Source organism: Alosa pseudoharengus, unplaced genomic scaffold, assembly GCF_046254945.1.
Source record: "Alosa pseudoharengus isolate Yale_2024_CS ecotype anadromous, Long Island Sound unplaced genomic scaffold, YU_APseudo_1.1 YU_APseudo_1.1_scf_10, whole genome shotgun sequence".
Taxonomy (NCBI): domain Eukaryota; kingdom Metazoa; phylum Chordata; class Actinopteri; order Clupeiformes; family Clupeidae; genus Alosa; species Alosa pseudoharengus.
In genome coordinates, this window is record NW_027468565.1 from 15,734,940 (window position 1) to 15,758,996 (window position 24,057).

Genomic DNA, 24,057 nt, shown 5'->3' on the forward strand with positions numbered 1-24,057 from the left:
GGTTGCTTAAAACAACTTAACATTGTGCATATTTTTGTTAATATTGTGCTATCAATGTAACTCAAACAAATAAGGCTTGTAAACAAGAGCTAGCAAAAGGGCATTATGACAACGTAAAGATCAATGCTCTTAAAGTGACAGTGCACCATTTATAAGTAAAACAGCATTTCTTCAGAAATTAATATTTAAAAATACACAGTAATGGTCTGTAAATAATAGGCCTTTTATTTTACTTTAGGTGTTTAAGTTATCATTTAAATGTCACTCACTCAAAGCCACTCACTTAGGGCACCGAAATGGCCAGCAGGCCACCATCTTGACATGTCTTTATTAAAGGAACCGTATGTAAAAATTGTATTTCAATTAATCATAAAATTGCCCTGATATGTCACTAGACATTACGAAATCATGTTCATTTCAAATACTTATATCACTGACAACAGTAGTCTGGCCAGGATATTGTCATTTAAAAAGTGAAGTTGCAGCCCTCAACTGATGTTGATGTTGTCATGTTGTGTTTTGGCCTAATGCGCCACCCTCCACCTATCTACTAATCACAAAGTCAGTAGTGTTTCGTCATCCGGTTGCCAACTCTGCCAGTCAGAGGGGAGGGGAAGTGGATACACCGCTCTACAGTAATTTGAAAGTGATTGTAGTACCCGTTTTGGCCACAATCTTACATACGGTTCCTTTAAGCTTTGATTTACAATATAGTAGGCTCTCTATTGATTTTAATGAGTAGGCCTAGGCCTTAAAGTTCAATATTTCTATCACAATTTACCAGACTTTGACCTTTTGTCGGTTTAAAAAAAAAATCTGACTATGATTGTTCCTTGTATTGCATTATGAGCACTGCGCCTATTGCATTCTACTGTTGCCTTAAGCCTAGCTCAGTCATTATGCTATACCACATCTCCCTCCATTGGAAGAGCAAGCTGCATTGAGCATAATAAACTGCATTTAGAATGGCAAATCCATATTTCTAGATATTTTGGTGAAAGTAACTTAAAAGTATTAATGCAATAGTAGTGTAATGCCTTACAATTCAGAGACAGTAATATTATAATGTAACAAATTACTTTGAAATGACAGTAATAAGTAATGCATAGTACATTACGATTTTGAAGTAACTTGCCCAACACTGTCCACAGGTAACCAGTGCAGCTTAGTCAACACAGGAGTTATATGCTCACGTTTCTTAGAGCCACTTAATAATCTAGCTGCTGCATTTTGAACTAGCTGAAGTCTGTTGAGAGTGGAGTGGGTCAGGCCTGCATATAATGAATTCCAATAGTCTAGATGTTATGAAAGCATGTATAAGTGTTTCAAGATCGGAGAAGGACAAAAAGTGCTTCAGTTTTTTATTATTCCTATTCCTACTTATTCAGTAGTCTAGACATAACCCGAGCACAGTATTTTAGTCCTGTTGTCCTGCTACCACACCTAATTATCCTAACCAACTGTATAAGAATATTTTCATTGTTTTGTTTTTCTATTTTGCTTTGCATTGCGTAAATATTTCGACTAAAGCACTGTCTATACATGGATTTCTATGCAACGTCACGAAAACATGCGTGCGCAACCAAGAGGCAGAAAGCACCATAGAAAAGCATAGAGCAATGCAAAAGAGCAAAATAATAAAATTAGTGTTTGTGCTGAAAACTGCACCAATTCGAAATCACGATGGTTAAAGAATGTTAAATATGTTCAGTTCAATACGGAATGCATGTCTTCGCCAAAAATGACAAAATACGATGTTATATTAATAATGCAAATGAACGGCAAACTTTGAAATATAGAACGGAGGTGCAAAACCTTAATAAACAAACAAACCATCCAAATTCATTCTCAAACAGTGACAGGACCATGCATGGTCACCTGCATCTCTGGGGGACGAATGTCGCCAACTGCCGCCATCTAGTGGTACAAAGCAATCATTACTTCAACCTGCACAGTAAACATCCATAACGTCATTTCCGGTACAGTGTAGCCAAACACTGCTAAATCGTTAATAGAAGAAAAATCAGAAAATACTCTTTTGAGGAAAACAGTGTGTTTATTGTTTGTCACACACACGTTGTTCGTTCACCCGACGTGGTCCTTCAAGGAAGGTATATCGATACTGTATCCCGTTTAGCATCAGGTACATGATGAAGGTGAGTCGAGTGAATTTGTTTTTGTTTGACTGACTGACTGACTGACAGACATAATTTGCGAATAGCTGCTACGATGCTCTGAGCTATTCTTACAAGTTCTTTAACGTGGTTTGCTATTGCATTATTTCAGAATGGTTCCATGTATATATGTTTCAATCTGTGGTATGGCGCAGTTTTTTTTTTTTTTACTGATTAGCCAAAGTGTTTAGCATTATTTATTCTTTTGGAGCTGCTGCACCCCCGGGACACATTGGCGCATAATATGAGCATAATGTCTAGCAACCTACCTTTAGGCAGCAGGTAGTTTGACGTCTCATCAATCAGCTGCAACCACACATGTAGCCTATCCTTAATTTATCTGTCATTCCCATATAGTAAAATTATATTTCTGTATTCTGTAGCCCATGTTAAATACTTAGGGGGCTTTAGTAACAGAGGCCTGAATAATCGAACCACAGATGCATACTAGCTTGTACGACACAGTAGGCCTACACATTAGGCTAGTTACCAGAACAGAAGTTCTAAAGTGAATGAAGGGACTGAGACAATTGTCAGGGTAAGGAGTGCTGGTCTTTCCATCTGTTGGGTCAAACTTCTTCAACGGTGCATTCTCAGGGTCCAGACACAGATGCAGAGGTTGTGGAGGAGAACAGTTCATCACCTGTGGATGATGCCACTGAAGAACTTCCGCCATACCTCCGCGAAGAACCACCTGAAGGTTAGTCTTCTTCCCTAACCTTACACATCTAAGATTACTAATTACTGCAGCTGTCCACTGTTATCTCAGAGTGTGCCCTGGACAGTAGCCTAATGTTAGACAGTAGCCTAATGCACTTTAGTTCAATTTAGTAAAGTGTAAGCCTATATAAGCAAGAAGAACATGCATATATACTATTTGACCTTTTCTTAAAGACTCCAAGAAATTTTATTTTTCTTCAAACCTGCACACACTTGCTAACCAACCACAGGCATGAAGGTCATCAGCTGACAGGCACAGTGAAATCCCATAGCCAGTTAGTAAAACGGGCAACCATACACAGACAATTAATTTAGTTAAGATCAGTGTTCACATGACATTCATTGGCAATTAGAGGAAAAATAGACAGTAGAGGACTGGAAAAAAAATAAAGGACATTTTGTTTCCAGTTAACACTCTTGTCTTTAACTTAACGTTTGGTACAGAGCGCTCCCAGTTGTAGTAGAAGATTTATGTCATTGGTCATCTTCTTTCTTTTTTAGGTCCCTCTCTGTAAAAAGTATTTATAGCCTTGTGAAAGAAACAGCTGATTCAACATCTCCTAGGAACACTCTCATCAGCTTGGCCTCCACTCGAAACCGTCTAATTAGGCCACTGAATGCCTGCCCCAGCTTTTCAGTTTCACAGGCTCAAGTGACATTTAAAATGATAAAGGTTTTAGTCACCTCAATGCAGGGACACCAATAGCAACATTTTCTTGAGGTCACAGTCAACCTCCATTGTGTCACTGGCTTGTAACGCAGTATGCAAGACTGCCTGCAGGTGGCCACACAAGCCCAGGCAATGCTCCATACTAGTCAGTGTTCTGGTTCTCTTTGGAAAGAAACTACAGTTGCTAAGAGGGCTTCCACCTCAGAGCTGTAGGCTACACCACAGATATTGTCAGCCCCTATGATAAGATACAGTAGCATTTCACTGGGTTCACTCAAGCTAGTGTAGACACAGTTCAATTAAATTAATGATTGTTTTGTCATTTTGAAGCCATATTGTCTGTAACAACATCAGTTAGCCCAGGGGATATTAAAGAGTATTTGAAGTGTCAACATTTTCTGTATTAGCCTACTATATATTTTTCAGCCACCACATAGCCTATTAAAATATTAATTAGCTTTCTAAAGGGTCACTAGCTCATCTTACTTAGTCCCCTTAAATACCCTGTTGAACACTGAACCCTTTTAAGTCAACTGTGTTTTGACATATTTGTTTTCACATGTATTTCAAGCGATATAGCATCATGAGGTACATTTTCAAGCACCTCAAACGTGTACCAGTGTGGGATCAGTAATGCTGATGATACTGGTACTCATACTGCCTCTGCCTCGGCAGAAAAGGGGGCTTTTCTCTGTGTGATGTTCTGCATTCTTTATAAAGGAATCTACATAATGTTTTTATGTTAGTGAACAACAGCACCAGAGTGGTCCTTTAGTCCACATATTATGTCCAGTTGGAGTGAGATGGAAGTGTAGTTTTGGTGTGAACGGTTCTTAATTGGCTCCACAGAGTGGGCTTCTCAGCAGTGCAGCAAGGTGGTTGCATAACATATCACTTGCCCCTTTTGCCCAGACTTTTTTGTTGCTACTTTGGAGTTTGGACTAGACATAGACTTAAGATGTGTAGTCCAGATGTAGTTTGTGAACCCAACATTTTACCATAAACTCACTTTGCATTTGATAATAATTTGGATGCTTGTTTGACCAAGAAAGTTTTGATAGTTCAGGTTATCATTAGTGTTTTTCAAACATATCCTAGTCTCGTCTCATCTCCCATGTCAAACAATTTTTTCACACAAATGAGATGTAGGGATGCACCACTATATCAGCTTAACAACATCATTAATGGCTGACGTCGGACATGTTGACTGTTATCAGCCTATTGGCAGACAATATGACATTTACCGATGGCAGTGATGTGTATCTGTTATGTCGCATCAATTCAATCAATTGTGCCTTATTGTGTTATTTGTGGACTGACACGTGCAAAGATAGTGTTATGAAGGGCTGGAAGACTTGAAAATATATATTTTTTAGAATGAATATTTTTGTTTCCCTAATAGGTTAGGGTTACGGTTAGGTTTGGGGTAAGCAGTTAAAGGTGTTGCCCTGGCAAACGGGAGAAATAAGAATCACAGAATAAATATAAAAGAATAGATCAAAGTTGTTTTTTTAGGGTGAATAGGCCCTAAACTAAAACATAATAAGGGGTTAGTGGAGAACAAGATGATGTTTCTGTGGTGAAACTAAACTATTATCTGAGTCTGGTTAAAGTAAACAAACACACAAAATAAGCCTGTGTCAGCATTGGCTACATCCCATACCCCCACCCCTGAAAAAAAAAAAACAGCCCAGCCCAGAATTTCACAAGTGGTGCATCGTAGCATCCACACACTCACACTCACACTATGACAAACAGCTTGGGAAAGGCCCCATCACTGAAACTGTCTCGCCAGAGTAGGGCCATTTCTCAGACTGTCTTTTTGTGAAAAACCGAAAGGTTTTTTCAGGGGTTTTTTTCCAGTCATAAATTCATGAACTGGCTGTAGCTGCACCAGGGGCTGCCCTCTCCCCCCATCTTTTCACTGCCTTGTGAGCAGGAGCTTTCAGCTGGCTTTTTAAAGGGATCTCCAGGAGGTGCTTAGTTAAAAGAGCCTTTCTATAAACCTGTGCAGTTGTTTCAAAGTGTCTGTGCAGTGGACGGTTGTGTCAGTGCACTCCCTCACAAAACACAGGAACTGGGCAAAACACATACAGTATATGTAAACAGATGTACTAGGCCTACATATGATCACCATTTAATACATTAGTAATTAATAGAAGAAAATGAAGTTTTATTGACTTTTCTAAACCCCACCCCTTGGCAAGCCTGTCCTGTTTGCCGACACTGGCCCGGCCGCTCCATCATCCTGACAGATCCAGTGCACAGGGGAGGCGTGAGTGTGATGTGCTGTGAAAGCGTGATGGATGGACTGTCAGGCAGACGAGCTCTCCGAGCACCGTCCACCTGTGCTCCTCCACAGCCTCTTTGATTAGCGGCGTCCTCGCCGGAGAAGCTGCCCTGGGAATAACAGAGGGATGAGAGAAAAAAACAAAAAAGTGACTCATGAGCAGAGCTGAAAATCCAGACGTCCCTCAAAACCCGCTGTCTGGGACCAAAATAAAGCTAAAAAGATGTTCTGCCTTTGCGCTTAGCCTTTGAGCGTGAGTTGTGTTCACGACTTAGAACAGTTCAGATCCGTGACAGATAACTAGCTGTTCGTGGTGTGCATGTTTCATTCCCCATGTATGACACTGAAGAATCCCTATTATAGATGAGCAGTTAAGAATTGTATTGTAGGAGGAAATGGAAATGCAGTTATGTTAGTCATGAGGAAATTTGGTATTTCGGTCTAGCTTCTCAATGTGGTGACAAAGATGTCTGATGGGGTGACTCTATCTGTGGATAGCCATTTCAGAATAATCCTTAATGATGTCACATTGCAGGACTGTGGACAGTTAGGTAATGGCCTTATGATGTGATTCATTCAGTTCTCATACCAGTATTAAGGCCTGTTCAACTAAAACGATAACTGCAAAAAATACAGTTTATATATCGCTCAAGCTAGGATGACAGTGTTCACAGCATGCTCTCTAACAATGACATGAAGAACAATATTGTGGGATCACTTTTAGAGTGATTTTGCGAATGATAGAATTGCTGACAGCTGACAGAATCCATTGACTTTCAGTCATCACAGTAAGATGAAAAAATTCCTGAGAGGCTTTCCTTATCAGTGTGTTCCTTAAAGAAAGCTAGTAATATGCTGGAACATAACAATTCTGCTTTCATGAAGAACTTTTTTTCTCAGCAGAAGCCCCAAATGGCAACAAAATCATTTTAAAAAAGATATATTTCATACATTTCTTATATAGTTTTGAGATGTAACTGTAAGTGGGATAAGCCCGCGTCCCACTCCATGCAGGGCTCCAGTTCTGTTAGCATTTATTTTTCAAGAATGATCCACGGACTATATATATTCCTCACTAACAGATCCACTATATGTAGTAACCAGGAATGGGTACAAGGAGAAGGTTGATCTTTACAAAAAAATAAATCTTTGTTCAACCTGACGGATATGTCTACCACTCCTACCATCCATGGCCTCTATCTGTGAAGGGTCCTCCAAGGAACATTGTTGTTTATTTCAGTGATACGCCTCAATAACACATACAATACATACAAGAACCGCTTGCTTCCATATCTCAGTTTATTTTTTTCCTTATCTGCTGCACAGCAGGTAACATATAGTACATTCTAATGCTGAAATCCTCATAGAGCCCTTTTAAATCTCTGCATGCATTCTAAACTAGGTGCAGGTTGAACTTGTCTAGCACGCAGACACACACACAGACACACACACACACACACACACACAAACACTAGGACTGCATGCACTATATGTGAAGACTACATATAATGACTTATTCAAACAAAGCGACACCAGAAATAGTGATTTTGACAAACCTGATTGCCTTCAATATATCAATTTCTATTATTTGAAGTTATTTGAAAACTCATGTGAGGGCTGATGGAACAAGATTGTCGTGGTTATGTGCTTCAGAGAAATTCATATTTTCCGTTTTGTATTTTATTCTTAACGTCATTTCTTCTGATCGTTATTCATTTGTGACTGTGCGCTTCGGAGGTTATCGGGCCCCAAAATGCAGTCATGCCAGCGTGCCCACCTGATGTCTAGGGCTGGACTCTGGCTCAGGCTCTGGCTCTCCGACTGCCCTGATAACCATCAGCTCCCAGTCAGCTGAGCCCCCAGCTGCATCAATAAACCTCCATTAATCAACACAGCTCTGCTTCCTCTCTAAAAGCATCATGGCCCAGGTAGTTTTTTTTTACTTCAATTTGGGTCAGCTATATTTGTCCAGCGACAGTAAATCCTGCCAGAGAAGAAGCGAGAGAGAGAAAGAGAGAGCGAGAGAGAGGGACAGATTCTCTGTCCATGTTTTTGTAAGGAATGCTGCAGTGGGTGTTCCAGGCTTATTCACATCTGACGGCAATTAAATGATATGGTGGATTGATCCAGCATGGCTCACAAGAATCTGCTCCCGCATCGGCCACAAATTCATTCAGTAGATGCCATTAGATGCCTTATCTGCTGTTCCAGAGGTGTGTTTGTGTTTGCCGTGCACTGCTCACTACCTGCTATTAAACAGTCCTCTGGGAGGCTGGGTGCAGACACGGAGCATCAGAAGACAAGATGAAAAACAGCATTGCTGTCAGGTGAGAAAGAGAGACGGAAAAAAAAGAGGGAATGGCAGGGGAGGGGGGGTCTGTTTATCAAATTCGAACAGTTTAGAATTGGGGGAGAAATCCTGTGGTCTCTATTCGACAGCCACCAAAGCTCTCTCATCCAATTATCATCTGCTGTGACAGCGAGGAACAGCTATGTTCTGCCTCTTTTGTTTTCCAGAGGAGATTAATAAATGATGCCCAGGGAAATGACAGGATGCACGATTTCATTTCTTAGCCAGTTTTTCTCATTATTTATCTGAAAAATATGGCAGTTCTCCACCATCTGCATTAGCTAGTGTGGTCTGACACTTCGCAATGGTCTCCAGCCGCCATGCCAAGCATGCCCCACAGCTGTGAGAACCAGGGCAGGCAGGAGGAAGCCCTGGAGACCGTTTTACCCGGGTACCACCAAACATGGGCACAGTTTCCTCCTGGACCCCTTCCTGACATTTCATGTCAGATGCTGTGAGGGAGGATGGGTGGAGTAAGACTTTTTCATTTGATACAGAAAAAAAAAAAAAAAAGCCCCCCAGTGATTGGCAAAGTTTACTTCTTTGCCTTCCATTTTCTGTCTCATTTAATTGAGATGGGAGTTTGTCATACTTAGAAATCTGACCACGCTGTCTGTGTGGCATGGTGCTCCGAGTGGACGGACATTTTGGCTTTGGCAGGAGACGAGGACCGCATGTGCCGAGGAAGACTCTAGATGTACATCTCCCATGCAGACGTGTCATTGTTGTTTGTCGTATTATCAGAAACGACGGCATGCAATATCTCAATGTGGTCTGCTTTCAAAAACAGACTCAGTCCTCTACAGAGAGAGAGAGGGAGAGAGAGCCTCTGTCAAGCATCAGATGAAAAGGCCCTGAGGCTTTCCTAGTTAGACCTTTTGTCTTGTTTCGCAGTGTACTGCTTTCACTGCAGATCCCAGGGCAGCGATGCTAACTATAGACAAGAATAAAAATCTCAGCTGTTTTATCTTTTGAATTTTTAAACAATACCATATGCCTTACCTTTTCGGCGGTTTGGCATGAAAGTTCACAGCTCAGTTGCATTATTCAGTGGGCAGTGTGAAAGTAGAACGTGCTGACAGTCAAGTGTCCGACAGTTTGTGAGCTGAATACATAGTTTGTAATAACAAGCACAGGGAAGGCCATTTGTTTGCCTGAACACAGTCTTAAAGAGTTGTCATATGCAATGAACCAAGCTGAATTTCTAAAGCCCCGGGTTATGCTCTTTGGGAGTGAGCGAAAATGATACTCTGCATGCAACAACATGGTGTAGCCCCCCTCCCAGAAAGCATAATTTTGCCCCAGGAGCCCAAAAACATAGACTAATTCACTCAGGATCTCCTCAGCACAGGTACAGCAACATTACCTCTTATCAAGTGTGTCAGCGACAGGGCTCCGCATGTGACAAGGCTACCACATCATATGAGGCTGTAGCTCCCAGCAATGACAGGAGCAGGCAGTTTTCACCAGTTGCCTGAGAAACTGCCTCCAGGACGGATGCCTCTCCGAGAGCAGCCATCTAGCCAGCCAGCCCCTTAGCCCTGCAGACAGACACACACACAGCCTCAAGGCTGGTGTCATGAACGGCTGGTTTCATGGTGTGAATTGCAGCAGGCAGCACCAGCAGTAAAAAAGGCCTGCGCCCCTGTGGAGATGGTGCTGCGCCAGCTCATCAGCAGGCCTGCTGCTCGTGCGTCCAGGATGTCCAGACGTGTTGCGGAGCAGGGAGATGGGAGATAGGAGGACAGGAAATGAAGAGGCGCGGTGTCTCCCCGGCGTCCTCCACGGGGCCTGAGGGATATTAAAATGTGTACTGTCAAAGGTGATGAAACGCGGCGCCCCAGGCTCATTACTGGCCACTCTCTGTCCTCAGCTCTTATCTCATTCACACTGGGTGACTGAAAACAATATGGCCACCATGGCAGCTTCACTGGATGGTACTGTATCTGCTCTATTTCCAAATAGAGTTGGGTCCAGACGAGGACAGACCCATCAGTCTCTCTAGATGTGCAGTGCAGTGGGATTATAGACAGTAAGATGGAGGATATGGCTCACTGGATTTGTTCAGCATCATACTTGATTTTGTAAGGGATAATGGACAACACAACATTCAAGGACATGTTGCCACCTTGAATATGTATTATTTTCTACAAACCAAATGCCATGCAGTCACACTCACAACAGTTGGCATACTTGCATTGTATTAATTTGTTCAGAAAGGATTGAGGTGGTTCAAGTCAATGACTCATGGGTTTATCACAAAACTAGAAACATTCTCTTTCTACTTTTTTCTGTCTAGCCTGTTTGCTTGGGCATAAAGTAGGCCTATTAGCATTACAAGTGTTATGGAAAGACCTGATTTACATGCACTGTTCAAGCACAGTCATTGTGTTTGTTTTTAATAATGACATTTGAGTTCATGATTTTAATGATTTTCTTTTGTTGAGTATTTTCTGGTTTTGAAATTCATCATGTAGGCATGGACGGATTATGAACTTTCGGGCCCCTGGCCCCAGATGTATTAAGGGCCCCCCACTAATTGGTGCATATGTGGGGGGGGGGGGGGGGGGTTGGGTGTCCTCCCCCAGAAAATGTTTAATTTGTTTGATGTGATTTCCTATATTCTGGTGCATTTTGGGGATGGCCAATACTAAATTCAATCAGATTCATAGCCTACATCCTGATTTGTTGATACTGAGGCAATGATTCCATGCAAACGCTTGGGCTTCAGGGCCCCCTGACCCCTTGGGCCCCTGGGCCTGGGCCCGGTAGGCCCGTGCAGTAATCCATCCCTGGATGTAGGCCAATTTTATCCCGGTCCTGAATTTCACCCATTCTCATCTGGTCACCCTAAAGACAAAGAGTATAGGCCTACCTTACACAGCCTCTCCTTGAGTCTCTCTCTCTCTCTCTATGAACGGACACGCCCCTCAGCACGCACATTTAATCCAAGCATTCAAATTGTGCAAGCAATGACTAAATTGCTAAATTGCTATAAAATCCAGTTAGCATTATATTGCTAACCCTGACTGCTAACCCTTATATTGGAAACCCTGACTGCAGCTTATTTAACTAATTTAACTAAAGTAGTGAGAAAATCACATCGTGAACTTAAAATCATGAATCGTATTGAATCGTGAGTTGAGCGTATCGTCACATCCCTAGAATAACCCCATGGAGTTTACAGAGGGCAAACAGTCTTTTGTCATGAGCTGTCATGAGAATGGAAATGTAACAAAATTACAAATGTGGCAGGTTTTACCTTTTGAGACCATGCTTGAGACACAATAAAAAAAATCATGCCCACATGTGGTCAAAATAAAATGTGTTTGGTCGAAATAAAAGCTTGGCTACAGGAGCTATTTGTAAAGGATATTTCATTTTGAGGTTTAATGAATAAGGTTAGCTGTGACAGTTTTGACTGTTACTTTGCAGCATTAATACAACAGTGCACTGAATTTTTTATGTAATTCTGTCTCCAGACTAAAATGTCAACTCTCAGGACAATATTAGTCATTTTAGAGCATGAAATAAAAAGACAATGCTATGAAGCACACCCATTTAGAGGAAGTTGCCCTTTATTGTAAGTGTACTAAAAACCTTTTTAAAATTATATAATATATCCAGCATTTAACCATCACATAAGCCAACACACACATGTGATGTGTTTTCAGGGCAACATTTTTTTTTAGTCAGCTGCCCGCACCACAGAACCTGTCTAGGTTTAACTGGTAGCCTCAAACAGCATTATGCAACTCCTGTCACCTACCTGGCTCTCATCACTTGGCTCCAATAAATATTGGTGCCCTGCCTCTGCCATGAGAAGGGAATAGTTTGCAGAAAACAACTTGCATAATTCAGCTAATACTGCATAATGCAAGTGATAATAGTCAGCTTGTAAGCATGTATAGGAGGTCCGTCAGTGAAGAGAATATGCTTTAGCTACAGAAAGTTTACTGATGTAGCTAGGAATGAAAAAACAATGTTCATTAACACAATTCCGCTGGCATTAAGTCAAGTTGATCATAGATGCTTGTATTTCACTGGTGTTTATTAACACTTTGCCAGGAACGCAAGGTAAAGTCTCGCTTAACAGAATGCTCCATGGAGACAGATGCTAGGTGTGACAATATCACTTCTGTTCCAAGTGGATCTTCGAGAATCATTTTAAACTCAAAAGTACCAAACCTCTGAGTAACCTTCAGCATTTTTTTCCGTTTGTGCCACATTTACTTGCTTTCTGCCACAGTGCTACATGACAGTTCTCTTGCTGGACCATAACAGAGATTAATGTCTGAGATGGTCCCAAGGACCATGTGCAATGGCCTGTATTGTTTGGTATGGGAAGAAAAGGGTAGTTTTCCTTGGATATAATGAGCTGCATCTTAACAAATGCACAGATGTGGTCTTTGCAATGATATGTCCCATTGGATTAAGTGAAGTAGGCCATTATATCAGCTCACAAATCCTACTGCAACATTATATAAAGTAGGAACAGAACAGTGGAACAGTGCTTCTGTGTATGTAATTGCAGTATCTTTTGTCAGCATACACACACATACTCCAGCACCTCTGACATTGTGTTGGATAATGATATCTATTATTCACTTAATCCGTGTAAGGCTCTTGGGTTACACAGCTTATTCAGTACACCTTTTTTAGATGGCTTTCTATTGTGTGTGTGTGTGTGTGTGTGTGTGTGTGTGTGTGTGTGTGTGTGTGTGTGTGTGTGTGCGTGTGCGTGTGCGTGCGTGTGCATGCGTGTGCAAAACAGTAAATGCATTCTATTGTCATTCACATTCTGGCAAAACAAGCTGCATGTCTTGTTTCGCCGCTGAAGTATAGAGTGTAGTTTCCATACACCATAATATGAATGGCAGCCTTCATAAACAAACTAACAGGACTGACCTTATTTCAGTTTCCTGTTTCCACATACAGTAAGCACTGACATTTACCTGGTCTTGTACGTGGTGTGCGTTGAGAAACATGGCCCTTGGCTGGGCTACAGGTAGAGATATGTGAGCACAGCATCCCACACAGAGGCCTACATGTTACAGCTCAGCTGCAAGGACATTTTCTTCATTTCCCTGGCTTCCTGTCTGGCGACGTCTCTATTTTTCTGCCTGTCGATATCTTCTGATATAGTCTTCCTATCCAGATCACCCTACCCCCTCTCTCCCTCGTTCCCCTAACTACCATGCAACTTGATGCAATACTTATGCAATTTATTTTAAAAGTTATGTAATATGTCAGTCACCACTGCTTAGACCCTCAGAAGTGCTGGATTGTGGAGTGTTTTAATGGGGAAGGTGGAGGATTTTCTTCGTGCTCAGAATTCCCACCCATAAGCATCACAAGCACTCTGGTCCAGAGTCTCAACAAGTCTACTGTAGACTTTACGCCAGGGGTCGGCAAGTAACTTTGGCCGCGGGTCAGTATTTTTCATGGCCAATAGACGTCAGGCCGCAGGCCAGAGCAGGATATTACTAATATTTAAACGTAGCTCCGGTCTATTAGTCCACACACATCTACACGAAGAATGGATAATAATAACTCGTGAAAAAAAAAACATGGATGGGCCCATTGATGGTCTGCTTGAGTAATTAAATGGTCTTGATTAACTCTGTTTTATCCTCCCTTTCAATATTGGTAATAGTAAATTATTATTGGGCTACAATAATTTTGGCGATAGACATGGAGCCTGACTTATAACTTATTCTAATTACTTCTTTGGACAAATTCTCTTACTTTTATTCTTAAATACTTGGTTGACTAATGCTCTGACACTGACAATGTTACAATGTGTATTGTTTACCTACAAGGAATATTAGCGTGCAGAGTGAGGAACGTAGCCTACTACAGAAGTTAACTGGGAGAAAATGTCTTAGTCAAAAAGTCTAAAGAAGGAAGTTTTACCCCGAACGTAGAGCCTATTAAAAGGAATGGAAAGAAAATTTGGTGTTCATCTTACCCGATATGCTTTTGGTGTTGAATATGCAAAGGTGTCGCTGTTTGAAAAGAATATCAGACGGCACTAGCCTACCAGACGGAGTGGCACCTTCAAGGTGGCCTATCCGCTCCAGACAGCGGCACAAAAGTGCAACATTGAAGCACTGGCAGGGGGCTACGCACAGAGTAGGCTAGATCCTATTGCGTTCTGGGGTTCTTTCTGGGGTTCCATATTTGTTTAAGCAACCGTGGACTGATTGGTGAATAGGCTATTTGTAAATCGATATTGTAAAAAAAATGTTTTTAAAAAATCGTACTACCAGAATAATCTGACGGGCCAAAGAGTTCCAAGCAGCGCGGCATTGAAGGCGTTAGGGTTGAGGTTAGGGTTAAGGTTAGGGTTAGGGTTAGGGTTAGGTGCCTTGAAGTCGACGGTCGTAGTGATGCCTTGAAGTCGACGGTGGGGGCTTAAAACACCAATGATCGCCTTTTGACTGAAGGGAAAAATAGTGTGTGTGGCAGTTATTAAATGATTCAACATTAATGATATTTTCTGCCATATAAATCCCTTAGTTTATGGCCTGATGCTGTAAGTTGGATATCCAGTGCAGGGCATGCTACAGTAAGCAGCAGGGCACACTGACTAGTGCAAGTATGCATCATGCAACAAGGAGGGCAGGAAGCATCCTCAGGTGGCCTCAGAGAACAAAGGATCACCACCCCTCAGCTCTTCTCTTTCCACCACATATTTACACAGTGGTCTCTCATATGCTGCCCCCCCCTCTCTCTCTCTCATTCCTTCTCTCTCTTTCTCTGTTCCATCTCTCATTTTCTTCCTCTCTGCTCTTTGCTTGAGAGCACAGCAGCTGTGTGACGGCTTACTGTACGAGACGAGTGATCACGGCGGGGCGGTGATGGGATGTGTTTGAAGCGGTGAGAAGAGAAGAGAAGGCAGGAGCCGTCGTTTCCAATGTTGTCTCCCTCTACCTTCTTCCCCACACCCTAATTTGCCCAGTTCCGCCTCTCCCCTCCTGAGCACACTTCCACCCCACGGGAGAGAGGAATGGACCTGACACAAACTACTCTGTCGTTTAGATGAGAGGAGGACTTAAAAATTATGTGGTGAAAGCTTCAGGTTCTTCATTCTGTGATATTACATTGCCAAGGTAACCCCATATTAGTTCTTTTTTTTCTGGGTGTTTTTTTTTCTTACTTTGAGTATGAGCTACTACATCTTTCTCTTGAGAGAAAAGCCTGTGTGCTGCGGAAGACCTTTTCCTTTGGCCTTCCAAATGGCATTGTTCACTGGCATGTGTTTGAAGACAAAGTGACATTTTAGTCTTTTCTTAGGAATTGGATTGATCTTTCCGAGGTTCCTGCTGGAAAGAGCAAAGTGATATTTCCCCCGTGGAAAGAGGGGAGGAGGAGTGAAGAAGGGGGAGAGCGGAAGAGAGGGAGAGAGAAATATGGTAACGGAGAAGTGAGCAGGGGGGCTGCAGTGTGTTGAACCGCCCACCCCAAGCTGGTCTGAGAGGGATAAATAGTTCTACAGGGAGAGAGAGAGGGAGAGAGAGAGACATAGAGGGGGAAAACAGAAAGAAAGAAAGAAAGAAAGAGAGAAATGTAAGAGGCAGCAGTTAGAGTATATCATCATCAGTGCTTGAAATAAAGCCTGTTTTCATAGACCTCTTTTCTCAGAACTGTTCTCTTTTTAGATGCTGTAGGCACTCCATATTGCACATTTTACTGATTTTAATTATACCAAGTGTGTTCACAGACATTTCCGTTTTTAAGTCATGGTATGGAATTTGTCCTTAGAACTATCCAATTTGACGCATGCTTGTATTGTCTACCAGAGGAGGAACCGACTATTAGAGAGAGTGTGATGTAAATGATGTGCCGCTACACACAGTTGATTGACACCCGAGACATAAGATACAGAAAGAGCTTAAGCTCACGACATGATCAACACATTGTTCCAATCCCATCGTGCAGCTTATCTCTAACTTGCAATAGTGTGTATACCACACACACACACACACACACACACACACACACACACACACACACACACACACACACACACACACACACACACACACACACACACACACACACACACACACACACACACACTGCAATCAGCGGAGACCTGCGCAGGCCAGGCGGGGCCGACGCTGCCGAGTGCAGATCGCTTCTGCCCCATCAGCGGGGAGATTGATTAGTTTCGCCACCTCCTTTATTAGCCTGCCGCCGCAGGGCGGTCATTAGTTAGCAGAGATTAAAGATGGTTACTTCTCTGGCGCACACTCAGGCAGGGCCTAATGAGATAATGGCAGGCCGCACGCACTCCGCGCAGAGGGCTCCACTCGCCTGGGCGGGAGAGAGGGCGCCGGGGTCAGCGAGGGACACTGTGATGGGAGCGGGAGGGCCGAGGCTGGGGCCGGAGAGGTGGACATGAGAAGTGTGATGGTGCAGCGGGCGGCACTCCCCCACCTCATCAGTAACAGCCTGCGTTTAAGCAATTTGTCAGCTCAGCAGGCAATAAGCACGGTGGGAAAGGAGAGACTTTGACTTTGTCAGTCTCACTGACAGAAAACACTCAACGGCTCCTGCACACTGATCATGGTTGTGTATAATGTGGGCGCGCATGCATTCACTGCAATCAAAAGAACTGACAGAGAAAGTGTAGTTTAGTTTATTTGAGTTGAGTGATTTTAATAAGAACTTCAACACTGATATTTTGTGTTGGTAAAAGAAATGCCAAATAATTGTGTCCAATATGCCAACAGAAAGAAAACCTGCCAAGTTGCTGCCAAAACAAACAGTTATCCAATAGGACTTGACTTGACTAAGATAACTGCTTCTGCGGTGCAAGCTGTGGAATGAGATGCTGTTTTTTCCTTCTTTTAAGTTTAGGACTGCTCAGAGGTTGTTGAGTGAGAAAATACTTAATTACCACTTTGCCAAGCTTAAAACGCTGGCAGCTAGTTTTTTTAATTGCTCTACAGATAAAGTGTTTGAGGAGGTGTTAAACTCACACAGTGTCATCACCTAGGAAGAACTTAGTCACTGCTGAAACACACACAAACACACACACACACACACACACATACACACAACAACCACAATCACATCTTGTTGATGAGGATTAAACTACCCGAATAGTGTTCCTGCTGCTTGTTTCTATGCGCCAGAAGAGAATCTGCTACTCCTCATTGCCAGTGATAACAGCCCACCCCCCATCAGGCGCATGAAGATGTGTCTGACCTGTTTTCCTGTTCCTCTAGAGGCCGCTCAGAGTGCTGTGAGCACAGGCTCTCTGGTGGCTTAAGCAGAATAATAAGCACAAGTTGGGAGAAGGGGTGGGGAGCGGGGGCTTCTCTCCGGATTTTCCAGACACTCGAGTGTCACTTTGGTAGAGCTGAGTTGTTCTTGTTTGGATACATGGGGATTTTCTGCCCACTCACGCCAGCTTGATCTATTGGCTTTGATCGGCTTGTTATTGCCTTGTTTTGAGGGTGACTCACTCTGCTTTACATCACTGTGGATAGACATGGAATGAGAGAGCAGAAAAAGAGATATTCAGACAGACAGACAGACAGACGGACTCAGTGTGTGCAGGTTGGAGAAAGAATGAGTAGTGTGTGTGTGTGTTTTTGAGGTTGTCGTCTCAGTGAGAGGTAGGGCGTGTACTGTGTGGTGTGTGTGCGAAGAAGAGCGGTCTGTTTGTTTGTGCGTCTGTCCCTCTCGTTGAGTCCAGAGGCGGTCCGGCTGTGGTGTCCCAGGCTCCCACTGGGCAGAGGGGGCACAGGCCATGCCCTGGTTCACAGGCAGCAGAGAGCACCACAGCTCTGGGCAGGGGCTGAGCTGAGGGTGTCGTGTTTGTCCAGACAGCTGTGAGCCATAAAAAGACAGTGTCTTCATTCTGCTGGAAGAGGATGGCTACTGGCTGATTTTATTTTCCACCAGTGAGCTGTGAAGCGGTATCCGCTTAAGCGCCTATGAGAAAAGATTAGGCTACAAGGCAAAACAAAACAAAAACAGATATCTTGCTCGAATTCAGGGCTGGCATTTTGTCCGGCAGAGAAACACAGAAATAAATAGAAGCTGGATCACAGGGATGCTGTGCTGTGGTATGATAAAGTATTGTGTGAAGAAGAAACTTTAGACTAGAACTTGCCAACTAAAACTCTTCTGGCCCAAGGAACACCTCTCTGAGAGGGATTGTCAAGAATGTCTAAGCTATCTAGCAAGGGCCACCTATTAGCTGCTTTATGGCTCAGAACATACAAATTTGCTGCAGTCCCAAACATGCTGCATATACACACACACACACACACACACACACACACACACACACACACACACACACACACACACACACACACACACACACACACACACACACACACACACACACACACACACCACAGAGAGAGAGAGAGGGGTGTAGAAGCTAAGTCTGAAGAAGCTTAATCCTGGTATTTGATGTCATTTCCTCTTGGTGTAATGGGCGGTGTTCCCAACCCAGTTGATGTACAGTAGCGTAGAGTGTTTGAGCTCCTCTGTGAAGCTCCTCTCTCTAATCTCCCTCTGTTTGGGGGAGGGAAGGTGAGTGGTGGAGTGGTGGTGTTTGCTTGAGTCACTGAGCAGTCAGTGAAATAGCTATGATTGTTTGAGAGGTACTGAGGATCCTGTGATGTGTCATGGAAGACCACTGGGGAAAAAAGGCTTGAAAAGCAGGTCTGGCTGAAAGCAGTTTTCTGTTCAATGGGGAAAATCTCGGATGTCCTCAACTTATTGATGTGGTTCGAGGAGGAATTTGGTTACTTGGCTGCGTCATTAAAACACTAAAAAAACATCCAGGTTTCGACACTTTGAGCTCAAACTCCAGTGTTCTCACCCACTTGGAGCTCACCTTACTGGCATACTATCTCTCTGAACAAAGACTGAGATTTGGCAAAACGCATATTCTACAAGAGTCTAACAGACTCCTCTGTGTCAACATCAACTCTAGACCAGTCTCTGTTTCAACGATAGACACACTTACTCCTGCTAAGACAGATGGATAATGAGACGCATTTATTATTGTGGAATTTTCTCCATGGTAAAGCTCTGAGGGTGGCCCATTTGAGGACCCAGAGGGAAGATAACACTGTGCTTAGGGGCTGTCTGCTGTATGGAGATATGCTGTATGCTGGAGAGTCCCTATGGGAAAGCATACATCAACTATCAAGTGGTAGGATGTTTAAAATCAGTCCTGTCCAGCAAGCTGCCATGTCCGCACATAAGAGGACTTCCCGTCCACTTTTAATATGAAGTGGACTGAAGCCCCTCAGTGGCATATGTGCATGGGTTTATTTTTGGACACAGGGTGAGTGGGAGTTATCAGAGACAGAATTTACTTCAGATCAAAGGGGAAGCATTTTGGAGAAAGTCACTACAGTTAGGGTTGAGAATGTTTGGCCTGTCCCTGCTCAGAATACTAATCGAGAGTATTTTTATTTCATTATTTTCCAGTCTTTTAGTAAAGCATGTTTATTTTTCACATGGGTGGTGACTCACTACAGCGCTTGATCCACACTGGACCTTTGTGTCAGGAAAGGCAACTGAAGCCTCATCCTTGAGAGAAAGCGCACCATGATTCACCGTAACCCTTTTACATCAGGCTGTGAAACACGTTTAACACCTCCTCAGCCTTTCAAAGGCTCCATAGCAGCCTTCTACCTATAAACATGTGTTATTATAATGCCAGGCATTGTCAGGCGGGAAGCAGGTTGCTTACAAGGGTTGTTTTTGCCAGCACGGTGTGCGTGGTTGGACTTACATATGGTGTCATTGTCTACCTGAAACTGCTTTTGATGATTGATATTTTTAGATTACCTCTCCCTGTTCACACCACTTGTTGACAATGGCTCCTTTTCAGAACGTTTCATTCCCAATAGATACGTGTCCAGTTTTATATTGCACATCTTTTTTGTTGAAATGGTACGAGTGTCGCAAACTGATACAATGAATCCCATTGTCATCCCTCCAATTTTGGTCGGGATTTCACGTTACACCTTGGATGAAAATATTGGTGGGAACTGCAGGTGGCCGCTACTCATGTTGCCCTGTGCTCTGTTGCAGACTTGGAGAAAGACCACCCGAAGACGGAGGCGGGCGTGATCTGGCGGGTGACGGGCGGCCTGTTCAGCATGACCCGGGGTGCAGTGGGCGCCACGCTGGGCGGAGTGGCCTGGGTGGGCAGCAAGAGCTACGAGCTCACCAAGACGGCGGTCACCAGTGTGCCCGCCGCCGGCGTGGGCCTGGTCAAGGGCAGCGTGTCCGTGGTGACCGGAGGGGTGGGCGCGGTGGGCTCCGCAGTGGCCAGTAAAGTCACACCAAAGAAAAAGGACAAGTCTGACTAGGGCCTCGCCGATCAGTCCAACTGCCCACTCAAGACCTGACAACCCTGCCCACCCCACCCCACCCCACCCCACCTCTCAATGGCCTCTGTCTGCTTCTGTGTCTGCCCACTCAATCGATCAACAAGACAGATGTTTTTTTTTTGTTACAAAAAGAGTAATGACAATGTTATTGCAAACAATCTGTTACTGAGGTACTTGTGAACGTAGCAATTTAAAATTTAATTTACTTTTGACTTTTTTTTCTTATTTTGTGTCTTTCTGGGAGATGGGTGTATCTTGATATGTGCAAGCAATGTAGGGGTGAGTGTTGCTTAATGTTTGTAGACGTGTAGACATTCTGATTCACGGCATGAGGCCACACAAACCAACCGTCTGTGCTGAACTTCTTGCTTATGTTGTATTGAATTTTAAGCTAAACTGTACATTCAGCCTTGATTTCACAGACGTCCATTGGTCCAATTTATGTTCATGTTTAACAGTGTTAATTAGTATGAGCCCAAGCTCAGTGCAAACAATTACTTGCTAGTATTTCCAATTCAGATTTGTTTCAGTTCAGATTTACAGTGTTGGGATCTACTCTGTGTAAATGGGGACGGGTGCTGGGGCACAGCGGAGCGAGTCCTCTGAGGGGGAGTCTTTATAGCACACTGGCTAACACATAGCAGCCCTCTCTTTTGGATCATAAATGAGCAGTACTGGCAGTTGTTAATAATGTGAGTTTAACATTGAACTTTGAAATGCTGACTCACAAGATGACCCATGGCTATGAGTCGTGTCTGTCTCAATGGTTAGTGTTGAATTGCAGCCTCAGAATCAAGTGTTTGATTTGATGTAAGGGTGGTTCAGAGGATGCAACATTTGCTGTGAATGAAATGTCTTTCTTTTGTTACCTTTCATGTAAGGACAGCAGACTATTTTGGCTGGATGTGAAGTTCATGAAAGTGTATCTGGTGTGGAGCTCAGAAAAGGGTAATTTGCTTCTCTGTGCAACAGGAGTCTCCAGACTTGTCAACACTATTAATACGTAACCATGAGAACATAGGATCGCTACAGGATGTGAGGAGACATTTAGTCCTGACATTTTCTCTTCTCTTGATTTAAATGTACATCCACGTGCCTCAGCTTTTAAGGAAAGTAATGACTTGTAGCCACTCAAGTCCTTTATAAAAATGTAACATTCCTCTGTTGTCGCAATGCTGTGTACTCCTTGTTCCTCTTTAAATACGCTGTTTTGTCAGTAGGAAAATCTTTTCAGACAAACAAAAGAAAACCCTTGCTGAGAACACTAGGCTGTTATCTCTGAGAAGTCTTTTTCCTGGCCTTTCATCCTTCAAAGGTGGTTGATTTTGGAAGCCAATTGTCTGGGAACTTTTGTATTAAAAGTTACAATATTGACCAAATAGATAAATATAAACATCTGAAATGTGTTTGAACAAATATACAGCACTTTTTTGTTTCTTTGCGTGTTCCTTTATAATTTTCTTCTGAATTCCACAACTTTTTTGCATAGTGTTTTTTGAGCATTAGAGCACTGCATGCTTCACGCTGTAGTCTTCTAAACACTGTGTGTCGTTTAACTTATTATAAATCTGTTTCACTTTTTATGCTTTTTTTCTTTGTCTTTTTACATGCTCATCTGCATTATGTATTTCTGATAGGATGCTTATGTCTTGGAAACTATGTTACAATTAACTGGACTTTTAAGACCAGGTAGATTTTGTCTATTATAGAACTATTTTTGCTAAATCTGCTGTATTCTATAAATAAAGCAATTCTGTATTTTAAAAAAAAATATGTGCTCCAGTTTGCATTTTTGTTGATTTACTCACAGTATTCCATCAATATGATGGCCCAAATCCAACCGTATCCCACTCCAAGCAAACTACCTCCATTTTAACACACTACTGCTATAGCATTTAGAACATTAAGTTGGCCTTAACATTAAAGTATAATTCCAGCGAAAATTGACCCAGAGGCTTTTTTTCTGCATTACAACACATCAATAAGCCGTGGAGACCGTATTTTTCGCTGATAAACCCCTACAGAGCTTGCTCCGGTATAGCAAACAGTGGATTAGCTAAGGGCCATGAGCGAGAAGTTGGCCTTAACATTACAGTAAGTCAACATTAGAACATTAAGATGCAGTCAGGGATTTTATACGATTTCAAACCCATACAAATTTTTGTCACATTCAATCATCTCACGACCGCTAGCTGCCCATTCAATGAGTAGGCCTCACTGTAAAAAAAATGGTCTCTGTAGGCAGCAGGCTCCGGAAACTGGAAACAAACAAAGTGGGGGCAGCCTGCCCCCCAAACAAAAACAAAACAATTTGAGGAATTTCTCTGGGAATACTGAAGGGAGGGGTGAACTACCTCTGGCGTGTTTCATTTGGTCCCTGGTTTTGCACAAAAGCGTCTGCTATTAATATTAATATAAACATAAACACAAACAAATGTGACTGCACAATCCCTGATTGGACCTTTAAATGGAAACTCCAAATGAAGAGTTGGAGAATGTTTAGCAAACACCTAGCTATATCTAAATATTTGTATGACAACAAAAGGTTATTTTGTCTGATCAAAAAGTACCAAATAGTTATGAGACATTCTCCGCAATCTCAGCTAATCTTGGAACTTGATTTCAGTAGCCTACACTCTCCACATAATATTGAGATGTTTCAGAAAAATATGTGACAACCTATTAAGTAATAATGAAAACTGACAAGGAAATGTTTGTTTAAACTGCATTTGCAAATCACAAAAAACAGAATGAAATAAATGAAATCTACCAGGTCTGATGATCTGCTGAGAATGATGAATACCATATCCTCCTGAGAACCAATCCATAGACCTATGTCCTCTGTAGTGGACATAAGTTCTAGAAGCATACCCCTTTACCCCTTTGAGCTATTCTATCAATTCCTGTGGTCTTTTAAAGAGGACATCCTGGGCTTTCTAATGATATATCATGTGATTGGCTGGGTTGCTGGGAACCTCCTCTTCCTGGTTCTCAAAAATGGTTGACATCAAAATAAGCACATTTTATGGAAGGAGGAGAAATAAGTCAAATAGTGTCTTCTTATTAAGCATTCATTATGATGGTAATATATGGTCTTGTTAATGAAAATGTCAGGAATCATATGATTGATTTTGAAAGAAGTTAAGTTATTTACATTTTGAAATAATAGTGACTTTATGAATGTCCATTATAATGGACACCAGGACCAAAATATTTAGATTTTTTGGGAAATTTAGGAGATCATTTGTATGGGATGAATGAGGGGGGGTCAGATTTGGAGCTCTCAGGTGATGAGTGAGTGAAACAGAGATGAGGACTATGAACCTGTGCCTCAAGAAGATAGCGAGGAAGAGTAAGACTAAAAAATTAAATGAAACATGAAAATGAAATGAACAATCCAGAAAAGAAATACAACTGTCCAAAAAGGCAAATAAAGTAGTCTAGAAGGATAAATAACATTTCCCCTTATA

The 24,057-nt window shown here is 42.5% G+C and overlaps 1 protein-coding gene across 1 annotated transcript; it reads left to right on the plus strand.

The window, feature by feature from the left end:
* Positions 1-1,978: 1,978 nt before the first annotated feature.
* Positions 1,979-22,351, plus strand: LOC143102043 (transmembrane protein 263-B). The gene is made up of 3 exons (XM_076265410.1): positions 1,979-2,156; positions 2,772-2,874; positions 20,286-22,351. Exons 1-3 carry the CDS (start codon positions 2,148-2,150, stop codon positions 20,564-20,566), a joined length of 393 nt encoding a protein of 130 aa, XP_076121525.1. The 5' UTR covers positions 1,979-2,147; the 3' UTR covers positions 20,567-22,351.
* The last annotated feature ends 1,706 nt before the right edge of the window (positions 22,352-24,057 follow it).